Source organism: Strix uralensis, chromosome 1, assembly GCF_047716275.1.
Source record: "Strix uralensis isolate ZFMK-TIS-50842 chromosome 1, bStrUra1, whole genome shotgun sequence".
NCBI classification, from domain to species: Eukaryota; Metazoa; Chordata; class Aves; order Strigiformes; family Strigidae; genus Strix; species Strix uralensis.
In genome coordinates this window covers 158,733,215-158,760,335 of record NC_133972.1, presented here as the reverse complement: position 1 = coordinate 158,760,335, position 27,121 = coordinate 158,733,215, and the positions used below count along the sequence as shown (strand labels likewise).

General features: G+C 39.2%; 1 protein-coding gene across 3 annotated transcripts in view; it reads left to right on the top strand.

The window, feature by feature from the left end:
- The window catches only part of TRPS1 (transcriptional repressor GATA binding 1), a 218,330-nt gene that overhangs the window by 20,932 nt on the left and 170,277 nt on the right, over positions 1–27,121 (top strand). For all 3 annotated transcript variants that reach the window (XM_074886789.1, XM_074886769.1, XM_074886779.1), the window contains exons 2-3: positions 18,466–18,624; positions 21,636–22,564. In XM_074886789.1, coding sequence (XP_074742890.1) covers positions 18,588–18,624; positions 21,636–22,564 — 966 coding nt within the window. In that variant the 5' untranslated portion in view covers positions 18,466–18,587. The remainder of the gene's footprint in view (positions 1–18,465; positions 18,625–21,635; positions 22,565–27,121) is intronic.

The following is a 27,121-nucleotide window of genomic DNA, read 5'->3' as shown; positions in this document are numbered from 1 at the left end:
GTGATAAGCCTGACCTGAAGCAAGTAGAGGTTTTCCTGTTCATAGGCTGGACCTTTCTAGGACACCTTTGGAAATCACTTTGTTGAGCTCACTTTATGGATACTTTATTATAAAGAGGATGTGTGTCTGGTCAGTTTGCTTGGAAAAAAACCCCAGTAATCTAGATTGAGAGGGAGATGTTAGGATAAAGTAATTTTTTTTTTTATACAATCATCTTGGAATTGTCTCATGACATTTCATGAAAAAATCCTGTCTCAAACTGGTATTTTTCATTTGTACTATTAAAACCTCATAGAATGGAGGTGTTAAGGTATTTGCATGCTAAGATACTGTGTAGTGTCTCAATATATAGAATGCGTATTCTAAGAAGTCCAGAGACTAGCATTCCCTTTGGAAAATTAATCCTTTAATATATTTGTTTCCAAATTGTGGTCTGCAGACACATATAATCATGGGATGATACTGATCTGCAGCATCATATCATCCATTTAGGGGTTTTAATTAAAAGTTTGATGTGAAAGCTGCGTAGTAGTTCCCTGTTACGTTTGAAGTTTGACAGTGGTCCATGATCCAAAGATTTAGGAACGTTCGTTCAGGAGAATTACGGTTCTAGATCATTACATTTTGCTTTCATTTCATGCTGTAATTTTTTTCTCTCCTTTCAAACATGATTAAAACCAATGAGAAAGGAAATATTTGAAGTGATTTGCAAAGTTATTTGATTTTTATAAAATTACATGGTGTGATGTGCTGTATGTGCCAAACTGCAGGCAGACTTTCAGCTCATAAATTAAGTATACTTTTTTGTTCTGGTTGAAGCCCATTGAGACTTCTGCCAGTTAGGTTTTTCTCTTCTGTGATCATCATGCATAATAGTCTGATGTTGCAGATACTTGCAGGAGCATAACGAAACTGGTAGCATCATGTATGTGGTTTGATTTTTAATGTATAGCATATTAAAGCATGTTTTCTATCCCGAAAGATGTTATATGAAACTACTGCAGTAATATTAAAACAGTCACTGGACTCCTAACTAATTAATATGAATAACAAAGGTACATAATAATTAATGCTTAAGGAAAAATATTTTTTTTTTAAAATAGAAGAACCTATATTTAAAAAAAGACTTAAATATTTACATTTTAAAAATAAGACTTTCAGATTTTGATCTGTGTTAAGGTCTAAGTCTACACAGCTTGATGTACTGTTTGATTGTGTTTATTTACCTGTTCGCTGCCAAAGTTTTAAGTAAAGTCACACCACAATCCTGTTGGAAATGGCTAGCTAAACACCTGGAACCAGTTTGTGGAAGTGATTAAACTGGCTTTTGCCAGAGGCTTCCTCTGCTGGTGCAGTGACACTATTTTCTCCATTTTACATTCTGCTCAGTGACTCTCATTTTCAAAACTAAGATTACCAGAAACCGGGGGGGAGAAAAAAGGCAACAGAAAGTTTATTTTCCTTTTCTATTCTATGGATGAAAATAAAGCATGAGATGATGAAATTTGTTACTTCTAAAATGTGATAAACCAAAACAATTGGATGAACAATTGTACAGTGAACAAATCATATGTAATTTTTTGTTTAAATTAGTTTTAAATGCAAAACAGGTTTTGTAAATGTCTTTTTTTCTTTCCTGCATACCTCGGGCATCATTGAACTGATGAGCAATACTTTAAAGAGGTTTTTAATGATTTTTAATTTAATTCTAGCTTTCATAAAGCATAAAAAAACTTACCTAGTAAATAGAAAGCATGGACTGAAATGTCTAATATGTATCAATGTAAAAACATGTGTAAATGCAAAAGATGACGTTGAGCTGTGTAACTGCTTAATTAAGTTCATATAGATACGATATCTACAAGTCATTATCCGAAGGAAGACTCCTTCCTTTGATAAAACTACATTTAGTTACAGCTGACATATTTTAATAATTATTTCCTGAGTTGTCACTTATAAGAAATACAGTGAAAACATAATTTCTTTTAGCCTGTATGTTGATGTTTTTGGCCTGCCAATTTAAATGTCGAAAACTGGCGATGTAGAAATGGCTGTGATTAAAGTAAATAACCATCAGTGCAAATAGTGCATTGAATTTGCAGTATGCTATGTACCTGTTCCTCTTTACTTTTTGAGGGATTTGGCACAAAATCATACTATTTTATTAAATCAGTAATGTGTTGCATTTATTGGATGGTGTGTGGCAGAAATACTAAGTGCTACTTACAGATTACCTAAATGTGTTTGTATTTTCCAAATATCCCCTAGTTGGAGTATTGTATGAAGTCAAGTTGATAGTATATAGTTGATAGTATATTCTTCCTTTCTCATTCTGAAATCCTGAGCAGGTTTTTGACCCTGATCTTCAAATTCTGGGACCTAGAGAGAGTCAGACACAATTATTTAAGTAACACGAGTGAAAATGCTGGTGGGGACTGAGTCCAGGGACTGGAGTTCTTAATATCTTGAGCTAAGGCTGTGGAAATAAGGATGTATTTTCATATTCATTAATTACAGAGCATTAAGAAAATAAAACCAAATCTAGAAGACCTCTTGTAATTAGTCATGGTTTTGCTGGAATAAAATTTACCTCTGACTTCTCCAGTGCCTCTTGCAATAAAGGCTGGAAAATAGTATCAGACTGAATGACCAAAGCTTTGTGCTCAGTCTACCCAAGGGGTAAAACAGTGCCAGATGAAGACCAGGACTACCAGGGACAAGTACTCAACTGAGAACTATTAAAAGAAAAAAAACCAAAAGTTGTCACAGCTGTGTCCTTTTCAGGTCAACACCAAAAAGACTCTTGTCAAGTTGACAGAGGGAGATGACCTACTGACGTAACCCAGGGCAAAAGAGATAAGCAATAAAATAGTGTTACATTTCTATTTGATAGAGTGACTTCTGACAGCTTACGGAGACAACCAAGCAAAAAAATGCACTGAGTTAGTTACAGCGAAGCTGATAAATCACATGGAAATTTGATTGTGCCAATTCCACTGGGTTTTGGAGCCTGCATTTTGCTATTTTTAATAAGGACTTACGTAAATTGGTCAAAATGTGGCAAAACTTAATATCACTGAAATAAAACTCCTTGAACTACTAGTTAAAAAGATAAACATAAACTGATAGTTTATTTCTAATAGTGTTGTTCTTTATTAGTAGCATTCAGATGTGGACATGGGGGAAAAAAACGCAACTGATTAGACTTTCAGCATGCAAGTGGGCTTCTAATTTTAGAGAAAAGTATGCCAAAGGTAGGATTCTCACTTGTAGAAGGAGGTTCCCGTGTGGAAGGGGAATGTATTGCGTGGTATGGACCAGTTTATCACCTTTACATCTGTTTCTGTATGGTATGGCCAGTTTTTGTGTGCATTTTAAACATGGTTATAGTCAGTGTGAACTAGTAACTGCTTTTCTAGCCTGAACTCCCGTGCTACACAGCACACTAAATTCCACCCAGAGCATAGCTTCTGCTGTGTAATACAAAAGCTGAATATCATTAGCATATCTTACAGAAGTATAGTTTCAAAGCATTTTAATGACAAGGAAGGCATTATAATCCTCCCCTGCATGTTATTTAATGAATCAGTTTGCTTGCAATAATGATTTTACTTTTCTGAAGGCAGCACTTATATTTCCTGCCAGATAGAGATTGTTTTCTCCTGAAATCTTTTTTTCTGTCTCTCTTTTCTTTTTAAGAGTCTTTTTAACCACTCCCTTCTTTATGGTATGGCTTATTTTCATTCACCCACACCGTTTCTGATGGTTTTGCTTACCCTGTAGACTGGCAAGGAGGGCTGCAGATGTGCAGGAGTCTGGTTGCATGGGTGGGTGGCAGTCCTTGGACTGCACGCAGCCTTCTCGCGGTTGGGCAGGCTAGACGTACGGTCTCTAGCTGAGGACTTTCAGCATGGTGAACTACCTACTAGTGCTTCTGAGGTGAGGAGCAGGTAATGGTTTGATGTGGACTCTGCTGGAGGTTTTTGAGGTGTGTGACCCTTTCCTGGTTTGTGTGGGACCAGCCTTAGTACAGTTCCAGCGCTGGTGAAGTTTGCAAAGGTAGGTGAGGAGAGGTGAGCTGGGCTGGCAATGAGCTGGGGGGAAGCGAGCTTTTTTAATCCAAGCCTGAGCTGCCACTGAAAGGGACAGTCCGACCAGCCTCCTGCCAGCCCTGGGGCACCAGCAGGGCAGTTTTGGCCAAGGCGTGGGTGCAGGCACAGGGCAGGGCCTGGGCACGCAGGTGGCGGGTGAAGGGAAGGGCAGGACTCCTTCAGGACCAGTGTGGCTTAAGCCCATCGTGAAATTGCACCTTCAGATCTTGGCTACTGGATCTGCCTGCGGCACCCCCTGCTTGACTCGGTGACAACTCTACTTCCTCCAAGGAATGTCACCAAGCTTTACTTTGAATTCAGTCAGAGTTAACCCTCTCCTCTGTGCTGTACCTATTTAGTGGGGGAAATCTTGAATCTCTGCAACTGTCACAAGCAGAAGCAAAAACTCCAATATATTACCAGGGGAAAAATGGCTTCAGGTGATACGTCAAGCAGAAATGAGATGCTGGAAAGGCCTGCCAAATCATGGGTTATTGAAGAGCCCTGGTTCTAGCAAACAGTATATACTATAGATAAATACATGTTGAAATGCATTTCAGTGTAGCAGAAAGAAAAAAAAAAAAGCAATAGTGGTATATTGTGCTATCATGGAAAAGAAACTTAGAGCAAATGGCCTGGTGTTTACACAGCTAAACCAAAATAATGTGTCAGGCCCAAATGAACCCCATAAAAAGCTTTTTAGGAATTGTAAGGGTTGCATTGGTCAGTTTAACCACATAAGACTTCTCTGCTTAGCCATCTGCTGCCATCTTTGTTTTTGAAATGTGAATTATATGAAAACAGGGGTATTGCAACAAGCTAGGGAGATGGGGTAGCTCCAAGAATGAGCAGGGAGATGGATAGCATTCTGTCCATGTTGAATCGAAGCAAAAGTTTCCATTTTCTTCATTAGAGAGAGCAGCAGGCATCCCCTATTATCTGTTTGGTTTCATCCAAATAGATTCAGTTCATTTGAAAACTGTAGCATTTGGAATGGTAACAAGTGTTTTTTCTTACCCAGAAAAAAAAAAAAAAAAAAAAAAAAAAGGCGATCAGTGTTCTTTGGATGACTGGCAAGGTGTAGTCTCGAACTGCCTGAACTCGCTCTAGGTGCATCCTAGCTGTAGACCTCTGTCCTGCTTAGACTTTGTGTACAATTTACTGAAAAAAACTTCCCCCCCCCCCCCACTGTTAAATGTAGCGCTGGTTGGGTTGTCCTGGCAAAGCAGTGTGGGCAACCCCGTGTATGTCTTTTGTGAACCTGTGTAGAGGACTCAAGAATTGCCTTCTCATTGCCTTTCTAATAACTAAACTGCCTTTAAAAACAAAAAGAACTGTACAATGCCTGTTTGGAGTATGGCACAGTAACACATATAAGTGACTGCTAAGACAGATAGAAAGGGTGGAAGTGGCTTTTTGACAAAAGCTTTGGTACTGGTAATGTTACAGTTAATTCCTTCTGCCTGAGTAGGAAACATTACATATTTTGTATTTTCTTTGGAGGCAGAGGATACTGTCTTTTTAAGACTATTGGCTTTAAGGGGAATGCAGAAAGTCACTATGAAAATAAATATTTTTTTAAAAAAGGATAGAAGCAAAGAATACCCTTTTCCCCATCTGCTTTTGAGGAAACAGTGCCCTTGGCACGTACGTTTTTAAGAAATAGTAGTAAGTCTGTGCATACCCTGAAAAAGTGGATTTGTTTACGTTGTCCTGACGTTCTGTGGGAATTGTGAGCAGTGGGTAGTTCTTTGAACATCAACCACTGTATGTAATCCATTTTATGAAGTGACCCACCTTCATCCTAAAACTAGGTAGGGTTTTTTTTTCGCCTTGACTGCGTCTAGTGGAAGGATGTTTCATAGCCTCACTGCTTTGTCAGTTAAAATCCTTCCTTCTCATTTTCAGCCCAGAGTTAATCATGGCTAGTCTATTTGTTCTTATGCCAACATGATCCTAAGCTTTTCCCTCCTTAATGTTTACCTGCTACTAGCAATTGTGTTGCTAGTCTGTATGAGCTGCACTTCACATGTTCATATAGAGAAGAGTCCCATCTTTCATATTTTCATTAGTGTTAGTTAAAATTAATCTTTGTTGAACATTTCAAATAGTTTTCTTAATGCAGTGTCATGTGTGACATTATTACTTACCTGTTTCTGCTAAAATTCTTGCCTGGGACATAATAAGGCCTTTTGAAGTGTGATTTTATAATTGTGGTCAACTACTATGTTTTTTTCTTTCTTTTTTCCTTCTTATATCATTTACAGTTAATAAGGTTCCAGGAATTGTTACTTCACAGAGAATGCACTCTTCCTTACTAATTTTCATTCCAACTTGTAATACAATTTTCAATAGTTTTCTGTACGGTATCTCAGTACTTCTCTAGATTGCAGATACTGCAAAACTTTGTCATCATCCAGTTTCTTTAGTACTTTCTGTATAAACTCGCTTGGGTATTTGTCTTGTTAGATCATCCATGATACAGCTGTTTGAAATGAGACTTCAGACCCCTGATGGACTAGTTCAAGTGCAAAGAAGTGACTTGAGACTGAAGTATTAAGAATTGCAGTCTCTGCTTTGTCATTTGGCCTCAAGACCAGTCTCACTTCTTGATGAGTGTTACAAAAACAGTATAAGCATAGCTATGATATGGCTGTTTTGGAGTGGGAGCGGTTAGCATATGATGCTGCTTTTCTGAGGACACAAAGGAAATTAAGAGACGTTTCTCAGTCCTTGGTTAGTTGTCTAACCATAGGACTGCCCCTCCTCTCTTTTAATGATCTACTATTTTGTTTCAGGAAAAAAAAAGGATGAAATAATAATGAAAAAATGGCTTTATAAACCAGAGCAGAAAGTGTCTCTTTAGTGTTGCTCGAATGTGGAATGCTTATAGGAAGCATAAGCCAGCAATGAGCAGTTGCTTTATCTCTCTTGCAGGCCAGGCACCACAATCCTGATCTGCTGGATGGCGCACGTTGCACTTTGTCTGTTCACTTGGGTTTCTACTGGTGGAGTCCAAAGTGCGTAGGAGAATGGTGCCAAACCAGATTTTCTGACGTGTAGTGAGGATGTTGCCAGAGTGTGCATTTGGAGCTGGGAGCTGCAGAAGTGTATCCCACAGTTTAGATGTACCCATGATCTGATGTTAGGTTTTTCTCATGTAGCAAAGCAAGTAAATGCCAGGCCGTCTGCTTCAGAAATGTGTTGCCACAGTATCTTATGCTGATAGACGATTCTTGATTAATCTTTTGAGTATTCTTTGGGAATTCATTTTCTATCATTGCATTTTAATAATTTTCTCACTTTAACCTTTGTATATTTCTAATTACAGGAAGCAGTTCAGCTGACAGTGAAAAGAAATCTCTGCCTAATGTTTTCTTGTGGGTTCACTGTTTCCAATTTGCACAGCATTGCTGTGGCAGTGTGAACTTGCACGATGGTCTTCCTTTTGCTCATCTTGATGCCTAAACCATTGGCATTTCCTCACTTCTTGAATCTCAGTTACAGTGTTCACATGCCAGCTCCAGCACAACCTAGGACATATTTCCTTTTTGCCCTGTTCAAGGACCAAGTTGACTTGTGATGCTGTGAATTCAGGGCAAAATGTAGGGATTTGCAGAAGGTGATTACAAGCTAGTTACTGGTATAAAGGACGCAGGTTAACTCAAAGGGCCTGCATGTATAATTAAATGTGTGTAGTTGCCACATGAATAAAAGTCCTAGACTTTGCTATATCTAAAATAAAGTATGGTATCTTCTGTTTTCTCAGAGCTTTTATAGTGAATGTGAGCAAAATCAACAGGTTCAACAATGTTCCTATTGTTTCTATTCTCCACATCTGTCTTTAAATAAAAGGAAAAAAGAAAAAAGGATGGTTCTTTAAATCCAAACAAGACTTAACTGTCTCTACCTGTGATGAGTGAACCACTGGATCTGCAGCACATAATCATTATTCCACTACCCTCTGTAGACTTGCGGTTTCTCAGAGTTTTTGTTGCTGATTTTAATATTTTTGGGAAGTTTCTGAAGTCCAGTCTCCCTGTAATGCACCTTCTTCCCCCTGTCCCCCAATCTTATGTCTCGTTCTTCTGTATTTCCAGTGGTGGTACGACCATGATTCAAATCAAAATGTAATGAGACATTAGGCATCGATATGTCAAGCTGTTAGAAAGACGCAAGGGGGATGGTAATTTTCGGTAATTTTAGAGTCTAATCAGGTGTGCGTATGTTCCCCACATTACAGCGTACTGTTGAATTACAGAACTACCCTTTAGCTCAGATGCCAGTAGCATTCTAGGTAGACAAAGTTCAGTTTGGGCTAAAGAAGCCACATCTCTTTCTTCTGGGATTTGCAGTTTCCAAGCCCCCACTGCTTCCCGCCTTTGAGCTCCAGAAGGGAGAACCAGCAGGTCTGTGTGTACGCGATGTTGCAGATGCCACAGCCCAGGCATACCTGCAGCACTGCTGGTGCCATCGGTGGTGTGGGAGCGTGTTGCTCCACTTGCTAACAGCGCTACCACCTCTGTGCCCAACCTCTAATTATCCCTGATGCTGTGAGCAGTAATACAGACTTACTTGCGGGGTTGAAGTGAGACAAGCATGCCATCTTGTGTGTGCGGATGAAGAGCAAGTGTTACAAGCATAGTTGTTGGGCATTTTTGTTTCAGACTCAAAGGAGATCCAGAGCTGTAACAACTTGGTGTGTAATAGGATGGGGAAAGCAAATCGATGCTTTAGATCTGGGGTTCGTAAAGAGTAAACCTTTTTCTATTAATGGGCCAAGGCCTGTCAAGATGCTGTGGGATTCCATGACATAAAAGGTTATTTTTTGAAAAAAGGAAGACTTGAATCTGTGTTTGGTCTGAACAGTAGATTCTCATGCTGGAGAAGACCCAAGTATCAGCTATTTCACAAATACATGACTTCTGTTTATTGCAGTCACTGTTCTTTATGTCATGTATGCATACATATGCTCATCTTGTTATCTACATACAAATGGCTATAGGAATGTCTCATGACATTAAGATTTTTATCTGTGTGATCTTGGGCTGTTCTCATTACTCACAGGAAGAGAAGCCACGGACAAGTTATGAAGATAATTTCTAATTCCTCTCAGGTCTTCTTATTCTTTCAGTACATATAGCTTAACAAAAGAATTGTTTAAGAGATGCTTAAATTTAATTGGCTCTGATTTCATCTTTGTCTTCTTGTAAAACAAGGCATCTTTGCAGCATAAATCCAGTTGTACCAGATTTCAGGGGATAAGAAATTTATAGCTAATACTAATCTCTAAAAAAGCCTATATCTATTGTGAAACATTCTCTACAGAATTATCACAGTTTTTGGGTCCTGTATCAGTTAATCAAGTAATTTTAGAAGCTGGATTCTCTCCTGACTGCTAATGGTCAGGAGATCCTTTTGCAGCCCTATGTCTTGTGGTTTATCAGATCAAACTGTTACAGGAGTAATTATTTACTCTTGACTAGTCCCATTTTGGAAAGAATCTGCACGCTGATGTGTGGATGAAACATTTATCTCTTGAGTTGTTTGAAATAACAATTGTGGATGTTCCGAAGCTATTCCTAGACTGGAAAATTAGAAGCATCCCTAGCTCAGATTGATTGGCATGGGGAGAGCAAACAGCAACAGATTATTGATTGGGCAGCAGCTAGCAGAGCAGGGTGACGGGAGCTATACTCAGCCAACTGGCTTACATTTGGCAGTCCTTTTATTCAGTTGTGGTTATCTTGCCCCATCTGTGTTGGACTCTAAGCTTCTCCACCTAATTGGCTGTGTTAATTTGTAGCCCGCACCTTCAGATCTCAGGTACATCCCAAATTCCTTTGCACAAGTTGCAACACTACTTCAAAGAAGGTGCTGTTGTAGCCTCTGCAAATAATTTTGGGACTTTTTTTAGACTCCAAGATGCCAGTGAACCCAGAAGTTGCTTTAATAAGTTGCTTTCTTTATAAGTGAAAACATGGCAAAAGCCTTCCATTTTTGTGGGATATATCCCAGTGCAACAAATCAGCCGTACATCATTGCCGGATATTTCTTGAAACTGGTGAGGTACCAGATTGGGATTTGAGGTGGCAAGAAGGCAGCTCTGAGGAGGAAGACAGGAGCAGTGCGGTAAGGCTTGCTTGCATATAGGGGATTTTTGAAAATGGAAGTACTAGCATAATCTGTGGTTGTACCTCTGTGTAACTTTTTTTTAGAGAAGTTATTTTAGATTTTTTTTTTTTAAAGGAACATTTAGATGTATCATTGATGGAAAAGAGATACAGTTAGTGTCCGGCTCATTTCAAAATGTATCTTCAGTGGGAAAAACAACTGTCCACTTCTGTTTGTTCTCTGCAGACTGCAGATTTCTACTCAACTCCTATCGGTAATTTTAGTGCCTGTCTACACATTGCAGCGTGGGGATTCTGCAACCTGTGTTGTCCTTGCATTTGTGGAAATTACATATTTAGCTCTCAGAAAAAAAATAATCAATTTTTAAATCTTTATTGTATGTGTTTTATGATCCTGGCAGGTTGCCAAGGTTTAAATTAAATTTCCGATGTCTGTATGGTCAAGGCTAATGTGAGGGCTTTTGGCACTGCCCCTTCATGCAATAAAGAATCAAAGCCAGAGAGTAAGAAATCTTCTATCAAAAGCTGAAAGCTAGATTCATAAAATCACTTATGTAGGCATTATGAGATTTTTCCCATAGAAAGTTTATGTGGGAGTTGGGCAAAAACTGATTCAAGAACAGCATTATTTGCACTACATATATATTCATCCAGCAGTCAACAGGCTGATGCTGGCACCCCTTGCCAGTTTTAAAGGAATGCCAGCACTTGCTATATGAAGCTTCTGCAAAGCCACATCATCAGAGTCTCGAGGAGTCTTCTTATTCTGTGCCCTCTTTCCCCATTTCTGACCAGAATTGAAATGGGTAAAACAGAAATCATATTCCTCAGTGAATACATGCATTTGATTCTTACGGCTATCTGAAAAATGCTTCTCTGTTTTAAAGCAGTTTCATAAGAAATCATTATGGTGGAGGCATTGTAAGAGTAGCTTTCTCATCGGCATTTTACTTCATTCCTCAGCTTAGAAAGAAACATAAATAAAAGATAAAAAGGGCAAATAATAGACAAACCACTCACAGTGAAGCCATTTGCATTCGCTTTGGTCTTTTATTTTTCTTTCTTCATTTTACTTTGTTTTCTTTTAAGAAAGTGGCTCAGTGTTTCTGAGTCTGCATGAGGACCATATGATATGTGCTGCAACAGAGAGTCTTTCCTAGTCAATAGGGATGATTCCAAAGGCAAGGTAATTCACCACTGCTTTGGCTGGAGCTAATATTGGGCTCCAACGTCAGTTCTCTAATTTCTGACAAATGGCCAAGATTTCTTGAATAGGCACAGCTTTCTGTTTTGTGTAGGGAACACACAATCCACTCTTTTGTTGTGGTTGCCACTGCTGTTGTTTCTCCCCCATTCACAATGGAGAGTGGGGTTATTTGTGCTGAGTGGAAAATCAGTGCCAAAATTCTGACTTGCTTATATTTAATGTGATGTTAAGTTTTGTGATAGCCATAGAAGGTGTAAGGGATTTTTGTAATATGGTTCCCCCATATCCTGACCTCCAAGTCAAGAGGGCATATTGGTGATGAAAGTTTTATCTGTCACAGGCATATCAGGATGAGAGTTTACTGGATGATTCAACCCAAATGTATAGAAAATGTTTATATAGAGATTGCCAAACATTTTCCATTGCTTTTCTTTTTATCTAAATTCTTGAATATATTACTAAATAAAATAGTCTGTGTTTGGAATGTATGGCTGTGGGATATATGGAAACTCACAGCATGTGGGGGGAAGAGTTAGAATAGGGAAATACAATAGTTTTGTAAACTTTACGTGAATATAGGTACATCATATATAGACTCAAGATTCAATTTGCTGATCAAAGCATCCAAATAACTTTGGATTTAATAATGTCAGCAATGAATGCTAATATATGGAAATTGAAAAGCATGGAGCAACAATAGCTAGCCACGCTTACCAGTATTACCCTGCAGCATATAGATTTACATTTTTTTGTTTTGTTTTGAAATCACAGTTTGGAAAATGTGTGTTCTTTTTCCCTTCTCCCATGCTTCTGAATGTGGGTTCTTCTGAGCAAGCTTAGACAAGATTGAAGCTAAACAATAGGCCAACATCAGAACCTTTGAAGGCTCCGTTTGGATAGGTACCCGAAACCAAAGTCTGCTTTGATGTACATGGGCTCAACTTCTGTTGCCCTTGGTTGCCCTCTCTTACCTATGTAACTCGTGTCTGGAAACCCTTGCCAATTTTGTTCTTAAAAAAAAAAGGACATTTTTGCAAACTCATGTTCATCTTGGTTCTAGTCTGGCTGGAAAAGTACTACAATAATGCCCTCTCCAGTGATGATTTAATACTGCTGTTTCAGGTCCAGGCTGTAGACTTATGCCTCCTTCCCACTTTTGAGTTTTGATCCAGCTGAAATTTCAACCCTGTTTTAAATGGGGGTTTTTCTGCCTCTATTTGGAAACAAAATTGTTTGAACTTTTCTAGAATGCTAGCCAAAACCATCCTCTTTCTCCCCTCCATCTGCTCCACTTCTCCCAAATAATTTTTGGTTCTATTTGACTAAAGCAAGGGAATTTTGATGCCTTTCTTTCGTATCACAGGCCTCCCCTGGCAGAAAGGAACAGCACATCTCAGTCTTGCTTCTCTCAAAGTCAGTGGGGCTTTTGCCATTAGCTTCAAGGGAAATAGGATCAGTCCATTGTATTCTTAATGCAAAAGAACAAATGAGTCACTTCTTGTATCCATACCTGATTGCTCTTGCCTAGGAGCCAGGAGGTCACCTTCATTCCTCATTCATCTCAAGGTAGCACTGTGCTTGCCTCTGCCAGTACACTCAACTCAGATTCAGTTCTGAGTCATTTGCAAACCCTAAACTCCCATTGTCTTCAAAGGACATTTGGATTACAAAGAACATTCAGTTTACTTAGGCTGAAAAGAAATTGAAACATATGAGATCACCACACCTACTAGAAGAGTTTGGAAAGACAGTGGTTCTTTACCCTAAAGGCAGGATGAATAGGGGGGATGTGATAGATGTACCTGCAGCCTAGAGTGTCGAGTCTCGCTAGTACACAATTGAGGGGAAACTCTACTCCATTAACAAGAAGCAAATTCAAAATGCTTAAAATATTTACTTTTTTAAAGTTTGTAATTAGATTGTAAAGTGAGAGCTACAAGATATCAGTGTACCAGGATTGTTGTAACGTTCAGATAGATATTGGACATTTTTATTGGAAGTGGGGGTATACAGACTTATTTAACAAGTAGAATGTAAGAGATAATTAAGGGCTGTAAACCCTCTTGCTCTTCAGAAAGTAAGTCACTGTCTAAGTGTTGAGGATTAGGAGCGATTTATTTTTCACAGAGGCAGGTGATTCTGTATCTGTCCGAGGGCAGTTGAACCTTCTTTGAAGGATCTGGTATTGGCCGTTTTCCAAGGCAGAACACTAGACTAAATGGACCTCTGGTCTCATCTAACAGGGAATGTTCTACAATCCTATAAAGTGTAACGACAGCAAATTAATAGAATAACCAGAAGATTCAGTGAGGATGGCAGGGCTCCCGTAGGAGGTGTCAGTCCTGGCAGAAGTCAGTTGTTTTATTGCAGTAAGCAAATCAGGCTGGATTCTCTCTGGTGCAGTAACAACAGATTGGGGAGCATGCAAAACAGCATCAATACATAAAAATTAAACTACTTTTAATACACAAAGCTGAGTTTAGATAAATGCAGAACAGAGAAGCAAAGGCACAATATTCTCTGGAAGTGTGGCCTTTTTATGCTGTTTTGGAGACTAATTTACATACAAATAAAATGTCATCTTACCCCATAACTGTCATGATAAATTGGAGCATTTAGACTTTTGCACGAGGTGCTTTTCCTGTACCTTATTAAATTACAGGATCTTGGCCTTTTGCCAAGTGCTAGGGTGACGTACTCTACTGAAATACATACAAGAGAGGGATATGGGCCTGGACATCAAGAGAAACCAGGTTCAGTTGCTAGGTAAGAGCCCTGCCTGCACGTCACCTTGAACACCTTGATTTTTGCATTTCTCAATAGATAATTTTATTTTTCCATAAAATAGCAGTGATATTAATTTTCCTGTCTCACAAGCTTTGTTGAGATTTAACAGGTTGTCATGTTTACAGAGTATTTTGGAAGCCAGGGCAAAGCAAAACTTTACCTTCTTGGGCTCCCCCCATCTTGGATGGATGGCAGTGGAGGACTGGTTAGGAGCAAGCTCTCTGCAGCAGGCCAGTAAGAAATACAGAGCAGCAAACCGATGTGCTCAGGCACCCTCAAATAAAAGGAGTTTTAGAATTCTTCATTTTGGTTGCAGGATACTGTAGTATTTTACCTTATGTCATGTCTTCAGACTGACTTCGGTTTCTCCTGAAAGTGCCTGCATGATTACGTCGGTAGTGAGCTTAACGTGAAGTAAGTGCCTGGAAGTAGGCTCAAACAATCTGTTTTGAAATGCCACTCCTAAACTCTCTGAAATGACCAAATATCTATTTTATACCCATAGAAGAGGTTAGATTTATTCCAGTGGCTAGATGACTACTACTAAGTGCTGTGTTCTGAAGCATATGGTAATAGGAAAGATCGTTTTTGAATTAATTTGATGTGAATTAATAAGAGATTTATTTGATGAGAGTTGTTTGAAGGTGATGACACTCTGTAGCTGAACAAGATTTAAGATGTCCAAAGTGCACCTTTAGAGATTTGAGAACCATCAATGTTGGGAACGTAAATGTAAATGGGAAGGAGCAAACTTGAACAGACTGCAGCTTTTTTTTCACTTGTCTCTTTGTTGTAAACTTTGTTGAAAAAAAATTGCGAAAAGTTCATGTCAAATTGGTGATCAGGGACCAAACGGAAGAGTCTGAAAATGTGGAAGAGGAAGAAAGAAGGTGAAAACCAACAGTGTTTTGCTATAATACTGCTTTACTAGTGCGACATACAAGGAGTGATTTTCTCCTCACATTTCTAGATTGATGAAGCTATCATAATTTCAGTGGAGCATGCAGAGTGTAGACTATCAAGCAGATACATTTTGACCAAATACAATGATCCTGCCAAATTTTACTGATATGAGGTGGCATGTTCTACTCTAAGCTATCGCAGGCAGGAAGAGAATCACCATGCAGTTTTAGGGCTGGTAGAAAAACATGTAGCTTAGAATTAGTTTGTCACTTGCTCTGAGCTGTTATGTCCCCTGTCTTGTATGGTGTATTTGAAGACACTGGTGCCAAGGGCAGAGGAAGTGGTCATCTTATAGAAGGAGTTGCTTGTCATTAAGCTTATTTGGCCTGATTCTTGAGTTCCGTACACAAAAGGGGTTGTTCTTCCCTTCTCAGCAGAGAAAGGTTGGGACCGTGTATTGGTTGTTTTTAGGCAGGCTTGCTCTGAGAACCACAAGCAAAGCCGGGAGAGAAGCATTGTGTGTGACTGCCTCTAGCTCTGTGTCCTGGCCGGAGATGGTAGGGATGTGAAGCTGTGCCTGTCTCTCTGCTGTCATTTCACTGTTGAAGTATCCACAAGGGAAGGTGGAAAGATGGGAGCTTTAGCCAGTCCTGTACCACTGTGTCTGAGTCTGGGGGTAGTTTGCATCTAATGTAATCTAATTTTCAGTGAAGGCAGCAATTTCACCTGGAGTTTCCAGTGTATTTACAGATTATTGCTATCATTTTTTTAAACACTTAAATTAGAAAACATACAGGCCTTTGAACTGTGGGCTGTCCTGGTTAGCTTGTTAACTTTCTGGTTGTGCTCGGCGCAGGTCTGGGCCAGCCCGGCGGGATGGACTGCGGTGTGAGGGCTGGGTGCGGAGTGGCTGCCCAGGGACAGAGTGTGCTTGCTGAGATGGTTTCCCAGAAATTCACTCTCAAAACAGGAGCCTTCTGGCTTCAGAGCTCGTGTGCCTTACAGCTGCTCGATTGTTAGATGGAGAGTGGGGAGAAGGCTCCAGATCGGTTAGGACTTTATGTGCTTGATAGAAGCCGACACTTTGAACACTTGAGGGTTTTTTATATAAAGCACAGCAGACAGTCTTCGTAGCCTATTTATGTGTAATAAGCCGGGGTTTGTTTTGTGCCTTTTTTTTTTTCTGTGAAAGAAAAAAAAAAAAAAAGGAGAGAAATTAAAACCACAGCAGAATTTTCCCATGCGGCTATAGTGAGTATCCTGCGATCTCACATGATCAGCTGTCCTGGTGGGGTGGAGTGTGGGAAGGTGTCAAAATATGTCTCTCAATTTTTTTTTTTTTTCTTAAAAGGGAAAGCCACATGAGTGCCAAAAGCCCTGTTCTCTTCTCTAGCCCTGCAGTAACAAACTACATGAGTATATGTTATTAAGATGATAAGATTAAATTTCTAGCTACTAACGTGCTATCACAACAGCAAAGGGGGAAAAAAGATCTTGAAAAAATTATGAAAATTAGTCTGACGGTCTCCTTTTAATAAGAAGATCACTCCCAGCCCCAACAGACAGTGTAGGCTGGAATTCCACAGGGCTTTTTTGTGGTCCTAATGATTTTAATAATACTTTGTGCTATGTAGCACCTTTCATTAGAGGATCACAAAGTGCTTTACAGACACTAATTAATTAAGCCTCACAACACTCCTGTGAGATAGGTAAGTATTAGACATATATTAAGCTGAGACACTGAGAGTTAATGATTTTTTGCTGCATTATTCTGGCAAAATGATTGATGTTTAAGCGCCGTATGTACATTATATGTCTGTGTGTGGGTGTGTAATATATATGAGTGTAAAAGTATTAATTTTACTACCCCTTAACAAAGAAGTCTTACTTGAGCCTGTTGAATATAAATGAGTATTTTCATTTAACTTTTTGTTGCTGCAGCATATTGACTGATAATATCACAGTCTTCGTAGACCCTTGACTCAGGTTGCTTCTGTCTGCTTGTGCATCTACTTGTACAAAGATTAGTCAGTGGCATCTCACAAAATTCAGACATCTTTCTAAATGTATTATTCTGTTAAAAAGAGCATATGACTAAGATCTGACCTAAACCTGCAGGCAAGCACAAGGCAACAACCATGTTGTTGCAATAGGCTTTGATGACAAGTCATCACGTTCAATAAAAGTAATGAGCAACAACAATGACCCATTGTGGAGCTGATGATCAGCAGGTGATTATCTTCACCACACATAAGAAACTATTGATTATCAGAATTTGCTATTCTTTTTATTTTTTAAAAGAAGTAGACTAGTCACTGTGGTAGTTCATTATCCTGAATTACAGACTGATTTTAGCAGAAGTTTCCACTTTTTGCTTCCAGGAATAAACTGATGTGAGTGATTGCTGAACAGAAAAGTCTGTACCTTGCAGATGCATGAACTGTGTAGAGTAACCTTGGCTGGTTTTGAGGGAAACTGTAAATATTTCCACTTTAAAATAGCTGAGAGTGATCATATCAGGTAAAAAAAAAACCCAGCACATGGTTTACAAGTAATTTCAGCATAATGAAAATAAGGTACTAAACCCCGGATTACGGAGCCCAAAAATAGTTCTGCAACCTGAGCCTTATCCAGTGTTCCCTCAGGTCAAGAAGTCTTTTCATTGACATCAGGCTTAATAATTCTTTTATTTGGGAAGATGACCATTTATAGTGATGAAAAGGTAGTTCAGTCCCAATAGCTGTTTATCACTTGGCCTCTTTACTAACACCCAGCAAACGTGCTTATTATTGTGATGACATTTTTGAGATTTGGGAAGTTGCCTACTAACAATGAAAGTAACACCACTAATTTGTTTCAAGGGGGACATGAGGCAGACAGCAGTTGATAACTTCCAATTGCTGACAGCAGAGCCTGGATGTGAACCAGTTATTTGTATTCCATTACCTATCTCATTAGAGCAGTCCCATTGTGATGCACAATACCTGTTAATATATGTGAATTTTTAAGGCACTTTTATTTTCTACAGCATTTATCCAGCTCATTTTCAACACTTACTTTAAACTTGTTTTTTGGTGAACATCACCTCTGAGATAATTTTTGTCTCTGTGTGTGTGTGCGCGCGCGCGTGCGTGTGTGCAAGAGCATGTGTGTCTGTCTGAGGAGAAGGCAGCTATGGGATTTCTCGCGCTTAATGAAGGTAGAGAACAGCAGCCACTATTTGTATAGTGCCCACTAATAGATGCATGTGAATGTGCAATAGACGTAATAATGTTTTTAAGTAAAAACCATACTTTGAATGCATAATTTAGGAAGGAAAACCTTTTTTTGTTTTGTTTTGCAGATATACAGATCAGCTCTCAAAATGTCTTCTGTGTCTTCCGTGCATCTTCTAAGACAATTGCATTAGCCCGCCTGCTAGTTGACTAATAGAATTAATAATTGTAAAAAGCACTCTAAAGCCACATGCCTTATGAAGTCAATGCTGGGTATGATTTTACAAGTATGTGATCCATTTTTTCAAGTGAAATTGTTAACTGAAAACGTTCTTGGCACACAATAAAACATTGTGCAATCTGTTATTTGTCATAGAGATGCTAACTTCAGAGTGGCTATATTCTTTCTGTATCTAACTTATGACTTGCTAGGGGATGGTTTCTTCGATTTAGGAGTATTGCAAATGTAGTTTTATTTACATAATATGTCTCTGTAAAATGATAGTGGTGGAATTTCAGTGACAAAAAAACCCCCCTGTGTCTTTTCTTACTGTACCCCTGAGTGGATATCAACCAAATAAATGACAGATGATTTTTCTAAAGCTGAAAGAAAAGAGGGGAAAATACTTCTAAATTCAACTTAAGAAAGTTTTTATATTTAAATCAGTGTTATCTTCTTTCCTTTCTTTCTCCAACTGTAGAATACTGCATGAAGAAGCTCCATTAGGCAGATAAGGTTTTTTTTCCCCCTCCATTAACACACAGACTCGCAGCTATGTCAGGAAAATTTGAACCAAAGAATCTAGATCTGGAGTACTGTCTAGTTAGCCTGTATACAGTCCAGATTTTTCTTTTCTTTGCTTTGCTTTATAGGAATTTTTTTTCTGTCCTTTTCTCTGACTCTCTTCTGTCAGTTGCCATGAAGATAGCAAATCTCTAAACTTTCCTTATCTGCCAAAAATATCTGTAACAAAAACATTTTAAAACATTGCATTTAGTCTTGTTTAATTTTGACTGAGGTAACAGTCGTGATGTTTACTTTCTTGATTTCTGATTTTTCTTCACTGCGTAGTCAGAACTCCTTTTTCTGTCCTCTGCCATGAACTGCTTTGAAACAGAAGTTATTTTAAAAATGGTTTGGGATGTGTAACCAGGAGAAAAATACACACCTAGCTGAACACCTACCAGAGATGCTCACAAATATTTTTAGTGTATGTTAACCAAGAGCATTCATGAAGTCCCACAGAGAAACAGTAATGCTAAAAGGCTGAGGACTATCTTTATACCTTGAATTATATATGTGCACATGTTGTTTTAGTCGGCTGAGTCTGTATTGTAATAGTTCTCTCACCACAACAGGAAATCTTCCCTTTCTCTTAGTACTGAGTGACTTCATGGTTCAGAAGTTATTGGGGGAAAAAAAAAAAGTAAAATTCAGTGCATACATATCCTGGTAGGTGTGGTTGACATTAAAGAGAAGACACTTGGTTCCCAAGCATGTGTGTCTTCTACAGTAAGAAATCACAGTAGGCATTTAAGAAACCTATTAAGACCACACGGAGTGTCAAAATTTCTGTAACACGAGCTGGCATTCTGTGTGAAAGCTGCCTCACTGTAGCCCATGCTGCCTGTGGATCAGCTCAACCACAAAGACAACAGAGCCAGCCCAAGACACAAGCTGAACACTTCCCCTGAGAAGTTGTCTGTTTTTATCAACATAGCATACAGTGCCCTTTCATGTGGAGCAGATGTAAGTAAGAGGATGTACAGACGCCTGTTCTTTTATTTTTAACCTCTGTCCCCAGCCGTACTTCTCAAAGTACTGTTTTGAGAAGGTCATCCACGGCTTTTAAAGGTCTGGATACAGCACCATTTGGAGCGCATCAATGCTGCTCCCAGAATCGCCAGGTGGTCCTCCCTTTGCAGAGCAGTATGTATCTCCAGTGCCTCTGCAGGCGCCCGGCCGTGGCTGGCCTGGGAATGGGGCTCCTGCTTGAGTCTGCAGCTCACATCTCATGTGTGGTACTGCAGGCTGCTGCCATCGGACCACACGCAGTTTGGCAAAGAGAAACATCCATCGTTGTATACAGTGTTGGCAAAGATAAGAGCATAGAAAAAGTTGTATCACATCTGTCTTCTGCCCATAGCTAGCATGTGAACACAAATGGATCAAACCAGCTGGTGATGAATATCAAATCCAGAACCACACAGTGGAGAGTGCAGGGAAGTTTCATATATATATTTTCTCTAAGTAGGCTGAGGAAGGTGACGATATGTAGTGGATGAGGAATTTGGTTTAGTATAGTCTGATTACTTGTTCTTCCATAATCTCTGTTCAGCTAGCAGGTAACTCACTGGTGGCAGACTCATTTCTCTCTGATCCTTACTGCTGTCCTGTCTCAGCTTTCTTAAACGGATCCTGAAAGTCTCCTTGCAGATACAGCAGTAGTGGCTATGTCTGCAAGGAGGACCGAGCGGAGGAAGGTTTGGCTCTTTAGATACATGTGGATTCCAGGTGTTTTCAGGGTAGATCCCAACTCAGCCACACAGCAATGTCAAATGTCTGGATCCAAGCCTGTAAAATTTTATTGACAACGGGTTTCCTAATAAAGTTAGTTTCTCTTTGTTTGGCAAATAGAACTAATTACATGAATAATGGACTGTGGGGCCAGACTCTAGAATATCCATATAATCCTGTTTGAAGTTTATGGGCAGTAGGAGGGGGAGCTTATGCTATAGAGAAGCTGATACCTGCTTAGGAAAAATACTTTCTCTGAAACCTCAAGTTACTTACTCTCCTAAATCTGTTTCCTTTCTAATAACGTGTTTAAGTTCTCCTGATCATGTCTTTTAGGTGTATTTTTGCGAAGCTATATTACATGTAGTTGTACAGTGTATTAGCATTAGACTGCAAAAGTTTATTTTTCCCCTTAGTTTTTTAAAATTATTTTAAAAGAAACGTTCATTTAAAATTATTTGTGCCAGACCATTATCTCCAAAAAGATAATGAAATCTGTATTTCACTCACTGTGATGACAGTGTTTTTGTGGGCTTTAAATTTCTCTTTTTAGTTAAGTTCAGTCTCAGCGTGGTAATTTTTTTTAAAATGTAAAATTCCTGTTTTCTGCATAGTTTAAAAATCTGTTTGACAAAAATTTTCTGAAAAGCTGATGTATTCATATAGTTCAGAATGCTTTAAGAAGTGCCAGGTTTATAATCTGTTTCATATCTTGAATAATTCTATAGGGTGTTTTGCTTTTTTTTTTTCTTCTTTTTTTTCTTTCTTTTTCTGTGGTAGATATGGTCCGGAAAAAGAACCCCCCTCTAAGAAACGTTGCTAGTGAAGGTGAGGTACAGACCCTTGAGTCTACAGGTACTGAAAGTGAAGAGTCTGGAAGGAAAAAAGAATTTTCTGCAGAGCAGATGCAAGAAAACACTGACCAGGGTGATGCGGCAGAGTTAAATAACAAGGAGGAACTTTGCACGCATGTCCAAGAGCCATCTTCCAGCATTAAAAAGGACTTGAAAAGCTCAGTGCTGAGTGAAAAGGCTGGCTTCAATTATGAAAGCCACAATAAGGGAGGAAATGTTCCATCCTTCCCTCATGATGAGGTGACAGACAGAAATATGCTGGCTTTCTCATCTCCAGCTGTTGGGGGAATCTGTGAGCCCTTGAAGTCTCCTCAAAAATCAGATGCAGATGACACCCAAGATGTGGTCTGTACCCCGTCAGGAGATGCAGCGGAGACAAATGAGGAGCATCAGATGTCGCCAAAAGCTTCAGATGAAACAGTGCAAGTGCAAAGTGGTCAAACTGATGGCCAAGGCTCAAGCCCGGTCCCCATGGCCTCAAAAAACCCACAAGTGCCTTCAGATGGGGGTTTAAGGCTGAACAAATCTAAAGCAGATTTGTTGGTAAATGATAACCCAGATACGGCGCCTCTGTCTCCAGAGCTTCAGGATTTCAAATGCAACATCTGTGGATACGGTTACTATGGGAACGACCCCACAGATCTCATCAAACACTTCCGCAAGTACCACCTAGGACTGCACAACCGCACCAGGCAGGATGCTGAGCTCGACACTAAAATTTTGGCTCTCCATAACATGGTGCAATTCAGCCACTCCAAAGACTTCCAGAAAGTCAACCGCACTGTGCTTTCAGGGGTGCTGCAGGACATCAATTCCCAGAGGCCTGTCTTATTAAATGGGACTTACGATGTGCAGGTTTGTATTTTCCCAGCCTCCCCACTTCTGCTAAAAGCCTTCTCAACTGTAAAGTCAGTTATTTGCAAAGCCTCTCCTACATACGTGGTTAATGTATTTTATATAACCTGCTTAAGCCTCTGTTTTGGTCTGTTTTAGCCAGGCTTTCTGCAGGTCTGCTGAGCATCTTGTACCGTAGAGGAGTATGTCACTCTTTGACCAGTGATATTTCTGTGTGTGATTTAGTCATCGTGGTGATCAATAGCAAAAGGTCTTATTCAGCAAACAGGGAAATTGCTGAATTGGTAATCGTATCTGAAGGATTTGCTGTCACAGAAAGAAAAGAGCAAATAATAATGAAAAATAACAACCAGATAGACAAAAGACAGCAGCTGGAAATTAAAAATGTAATCCTAAATGATCAGCTGCCGGGAGTCAAGATTTGGCGTATTGATTCTTTATTAAGATAAAATAAATGGCAAGTCTTGGCAACTCTAAAGTTATCTAGTGCCAGAAAAACAGGATACACAATGGGTATTTAAAACATTTCAAAAAGTAACAGTAATCCATGCTGTCCTTCACATTAGTGTGCCTGCAAGGAAAGGGCTGTTGCCTCAGTCATTTTCTCATCTAGTTGGGAGTAGGGAAAAAACTACAGACACTGGTTTTCTTTAAAAAAAATATTTTTATCATGAAAGAGTGAACTCTTGTTAGTTTCTTACCAGCTAATATTTAATCAGTTAAAAAAAAAAATTGATGCTGCTTTAAAAACATAATCCACTCATGAGTGAGCTGAGAGATGTGGTAGGATACCTCAATATTCAATGATACAAAAATTCAGGTTTTAATAAAAACCCCAAGTAACAAAGTTTGCATACAAAACAAGTTCAGATGTCCAACCTGATAGTAATCACCAGATAAAACTCCAGGGTATGTTAAAATAAAAAGGTGGAAGGTGGAAAATATTTAATAATGCTTGCAGAGACTGTAGCTATAGGAAAGAAATTTTGCAAAACAGGTTAAGATAGCTAACATGTAACTTCAAGTAAGAAGCTGAAACCGGAACACAAGTCAGGAACTTGAAGCTTTTTAAGTGATTTAAACTTTTCCTCTTTTTTCAGAAACTCTACAACTTCTTTATGGAGAAGCAAATCAAACTAAGGTCGTTACTATGCGTAAAAGCTGCAATCTTTGAACTGCTGTCTTATTAAAGGATCACATCACTGTCTCGTGTCAGACACTCTCTCCTGTCAAACTGTGATTAGAAAGCAAATACGTGATTTAGTTAAAAGAGGTTAGAAGTGAATAATGTCAGAATGTGAAATGATGGCTTATAATTAGCACATAGTATGATGTTAATACCTGGATTTCCTGCTATAGTTTCAGTTTGCTGACTCCAGGGACAGCATCTTAGAGCAACTGATCCATGCTGTCAGGAAGACATTCAAACTGGAACAGCTCAGGCATACAGTATAGAGGAATTTGAGTTTCTAAACACACTTTCATTTCCTCCAAACAATTGTTTCGTTAGGTCCTTAGTTATTTATAGGAATGTTTATGCTTGATTAGAATGAACTGGACACTTTTCCTATGCAGTGCTTTCAGAAATAAAACAGATGTGTGAGCTATCTCAGTTGGAACTGATAGAAGTAGAAATAAAACAGCTGAACCTAGACTATACTTGTCTACTAAACCCTGGCAGTAAGATACTGCAGGGAAGTCAAAAAGCGGTAGGAAACAGCCCATAGATAATCTACTTAAGATCAGTCTTTTCTCAGACAAAAAAATTTTCCAAAATAGAACGGACAGCCTATACAATGTTGGCAATTTATTTTAAAGAAAAAAAAATGAATCTGGAAACTTAATTTTTAAGAGTGCTAATTTTCCCTGCCTTGTTTGGGAAGAGAAGATTAAATAAGCTTTTGTGGCAAATGCCATACTTCATCACTTACATACACACCAGATGTTGATCCAGAACATGTCAGAAGATAAGTAACTGATTAATATTTTTATGCTTTCTCCTCCCCCACTCCTGATACAGAGCAGCTTTGTGAGATTCATAAACACAATAGAAGAACATTTAAAAATCCCCTTTGCACCCACACATGTTTATATTGCTACTATGTCCATTTTGGAGGGGATTTTTCTCAGGCGCATGAACGGCTGGCAAATCCTGCCGCAATGAGGGATTGTATTGATTGGAGCTCTGGTTAAAATTGGTTCAGTCAAAGTCCTGTGTAACATGGAGAGGGAACTGAACCTGAATAATTGGTTCATCTAAACGATATTATTTTGTATAGGTACTGGGCTAAAGGAAAATAATCCTTTGTAATTAACTTGAAATAGTAGTGGACTGGGCTTAGGGTCTGATTTATTGATCCCCTTGCACTTAACAAACTGTTCTGCTGTAGCTGGGTGGAAGTTATTGATGGTTCTGTGGTCTCAGGCCAGGAAGCTGGGTGCAGAAGCCAGAGGATGAAGATGACTGACTTTGATCTGGCTCACAGTGGTCAGTCAGAGACCATGGTATATGAAGATCTGTAGTAGTGGGGGATGCTATTGAGCCCTGAGTTTGCATTCATAACAAAAGCAAACAAAAAGCAATGGAAAAATATGAGTGCGGAAAAAACCCAGTATCTCCTATCCTATCTGCAGATAGGTAGCGATGTGGTCACTTTGCCAAGGGCTTGGAAGAAAGAAACTCTGTGCATTTTTGGACTTGCACCACAGAAGTGAAGAAGTGAAGTCTGTCCTAGAAAGCTTAACATCTGCTCCCCCTCCCAGGAAAACCAAACAACACCCCCCCCCCCCCCCCCCAACCCTAAACACAGCTTTTAGGGGTTTTTTTGTATTGCAGTCAGCAAAACAGTAGGGATGCGCACCTGGATGTGAAGCCAAATGTGTAAATGTTGGGACTGTGTTTTGCAGTACCTAAAGAGGATTTGGCTGGGAACTGTGTAAATAATCCAAGATTTCTGGCCTTAATACTCTGTAGGTTTTTACTTGATTTTTACTTGATTTGAATAATTAATCCAGCAAGATTGCTTTGTCTTCTTTGAAAATTTTATTTGGTTTTGAAAATCTCCTTCCCATTTTCTTCCTCAAAGGTTTTTGGTTCATTGAGTTACAATAAATTCCACAGGATTGGGTAAAATCACTGAGCTGTTTCTGGGAGATTAACTTTCTTTATAGTATAGATTTCAGAAAACATTTTGTAGCACATCTCTGAATTTCCAGATAATGTGTTAATCAGCTTTATCGCTTTTATCAGAATAATATTTGAAGTGAGTTCAGTGGATCAACTTTTGCTGATGCCCCTCATTACTTTTTCTTCCCATTTAGTCAATCGATCAGTCTCTTTAGACAGCTTTGTCTTGCTGGCTATTTTAGCCTATGTATGGCTTTGTGAATATGCCTAAAGCGGTAGACTTTAGTCCAGATCTAAAGACTTCACTTAAAGTAAAATTCGTAAAATTCGGGTGGCGTAAGTTAACAATGATGCTGAAAACCATTGCTTTGCTGCTGTATGATTAAGTCTTCTTCTATGTTTGATCTAATGTCTAATGTGTATGGAAAGGTCTGGAGACCTTTGTTGCTGGCAAGTAGGCAGGATTCTTCTTTTCCATCCCCATTTTTTTTTTATGAGTAGTGAGTGGGACAGCTTCAACAGAAATGTTGGAGAGTGCCGTCTTCTACCATATCAGCTTATAGCTAAGGGTTAGGACATTGCCCAGTGAGGGAGAAGTAGCGGGCTTGGATCCCCTCAGACAGAGCAAGGAAAGGAGCTTACTTTTCCTGTTTCCTGAACAAGTGTTCAAGCCATTAGGCTATTGTATAAAAGGGAGCGTGACCCCATTTCCTGATACGTTTTAAAAGAAAACAGTGTCCCTCAAAGAAAGGACAGAAAAGTCTGCATTCAGGTGAGGGTTTCAGATGGCATGTCCCAAGGGAGAAGGGTATTCATGCAGCTGTGAATAAAGACATACTGCAGTGCTCAGCAGTTCTTATGGTTGACTCCAGGCAGCTTCACATTGTGTGTGCTACCTCTGAGGAGCTTCCTGCTCAGCCTGGCCCTGGTTCTGGAGCCAATTGTCACAGACCTACCTCCTCTTATGTTCAGACATTAAAGAGATTCAGACTCTTCTCTGAAAGTACTAAAAAGTGATTTTTTTCTTTTTCCATCCAGCCCTCTCATTTTGATTGTTTCGTGGTTTTAGATACTAGACTGCCATATAAGATAACAAATTTCTGAAAAGCTATGGACTGATAAAAGCCATCCAAAATTTTCCTGATTGTATTTCAGTGAGCCTGGGGAAGAAAGAAGAAAGAAAAAGAAGAAAGTGTTACATTATCTAACTATTTTACACACTATGAAAGATTGGTGGCAGATTTTTTCTTTTATGGTTCTAGACATCCAATATTATAAGAGATGCCCTATACCACTCGGCCTAATCCTTTGTCACATATGAATATGGGTAACAACTTTTCCAGGATTTTCACAGCAAGTGAGAGCACTTCTGGATGTCCAGCTACCAGGCTGCTCAGTGTCCTAGAAAGTGGCAGAAGTGTCCATGCACG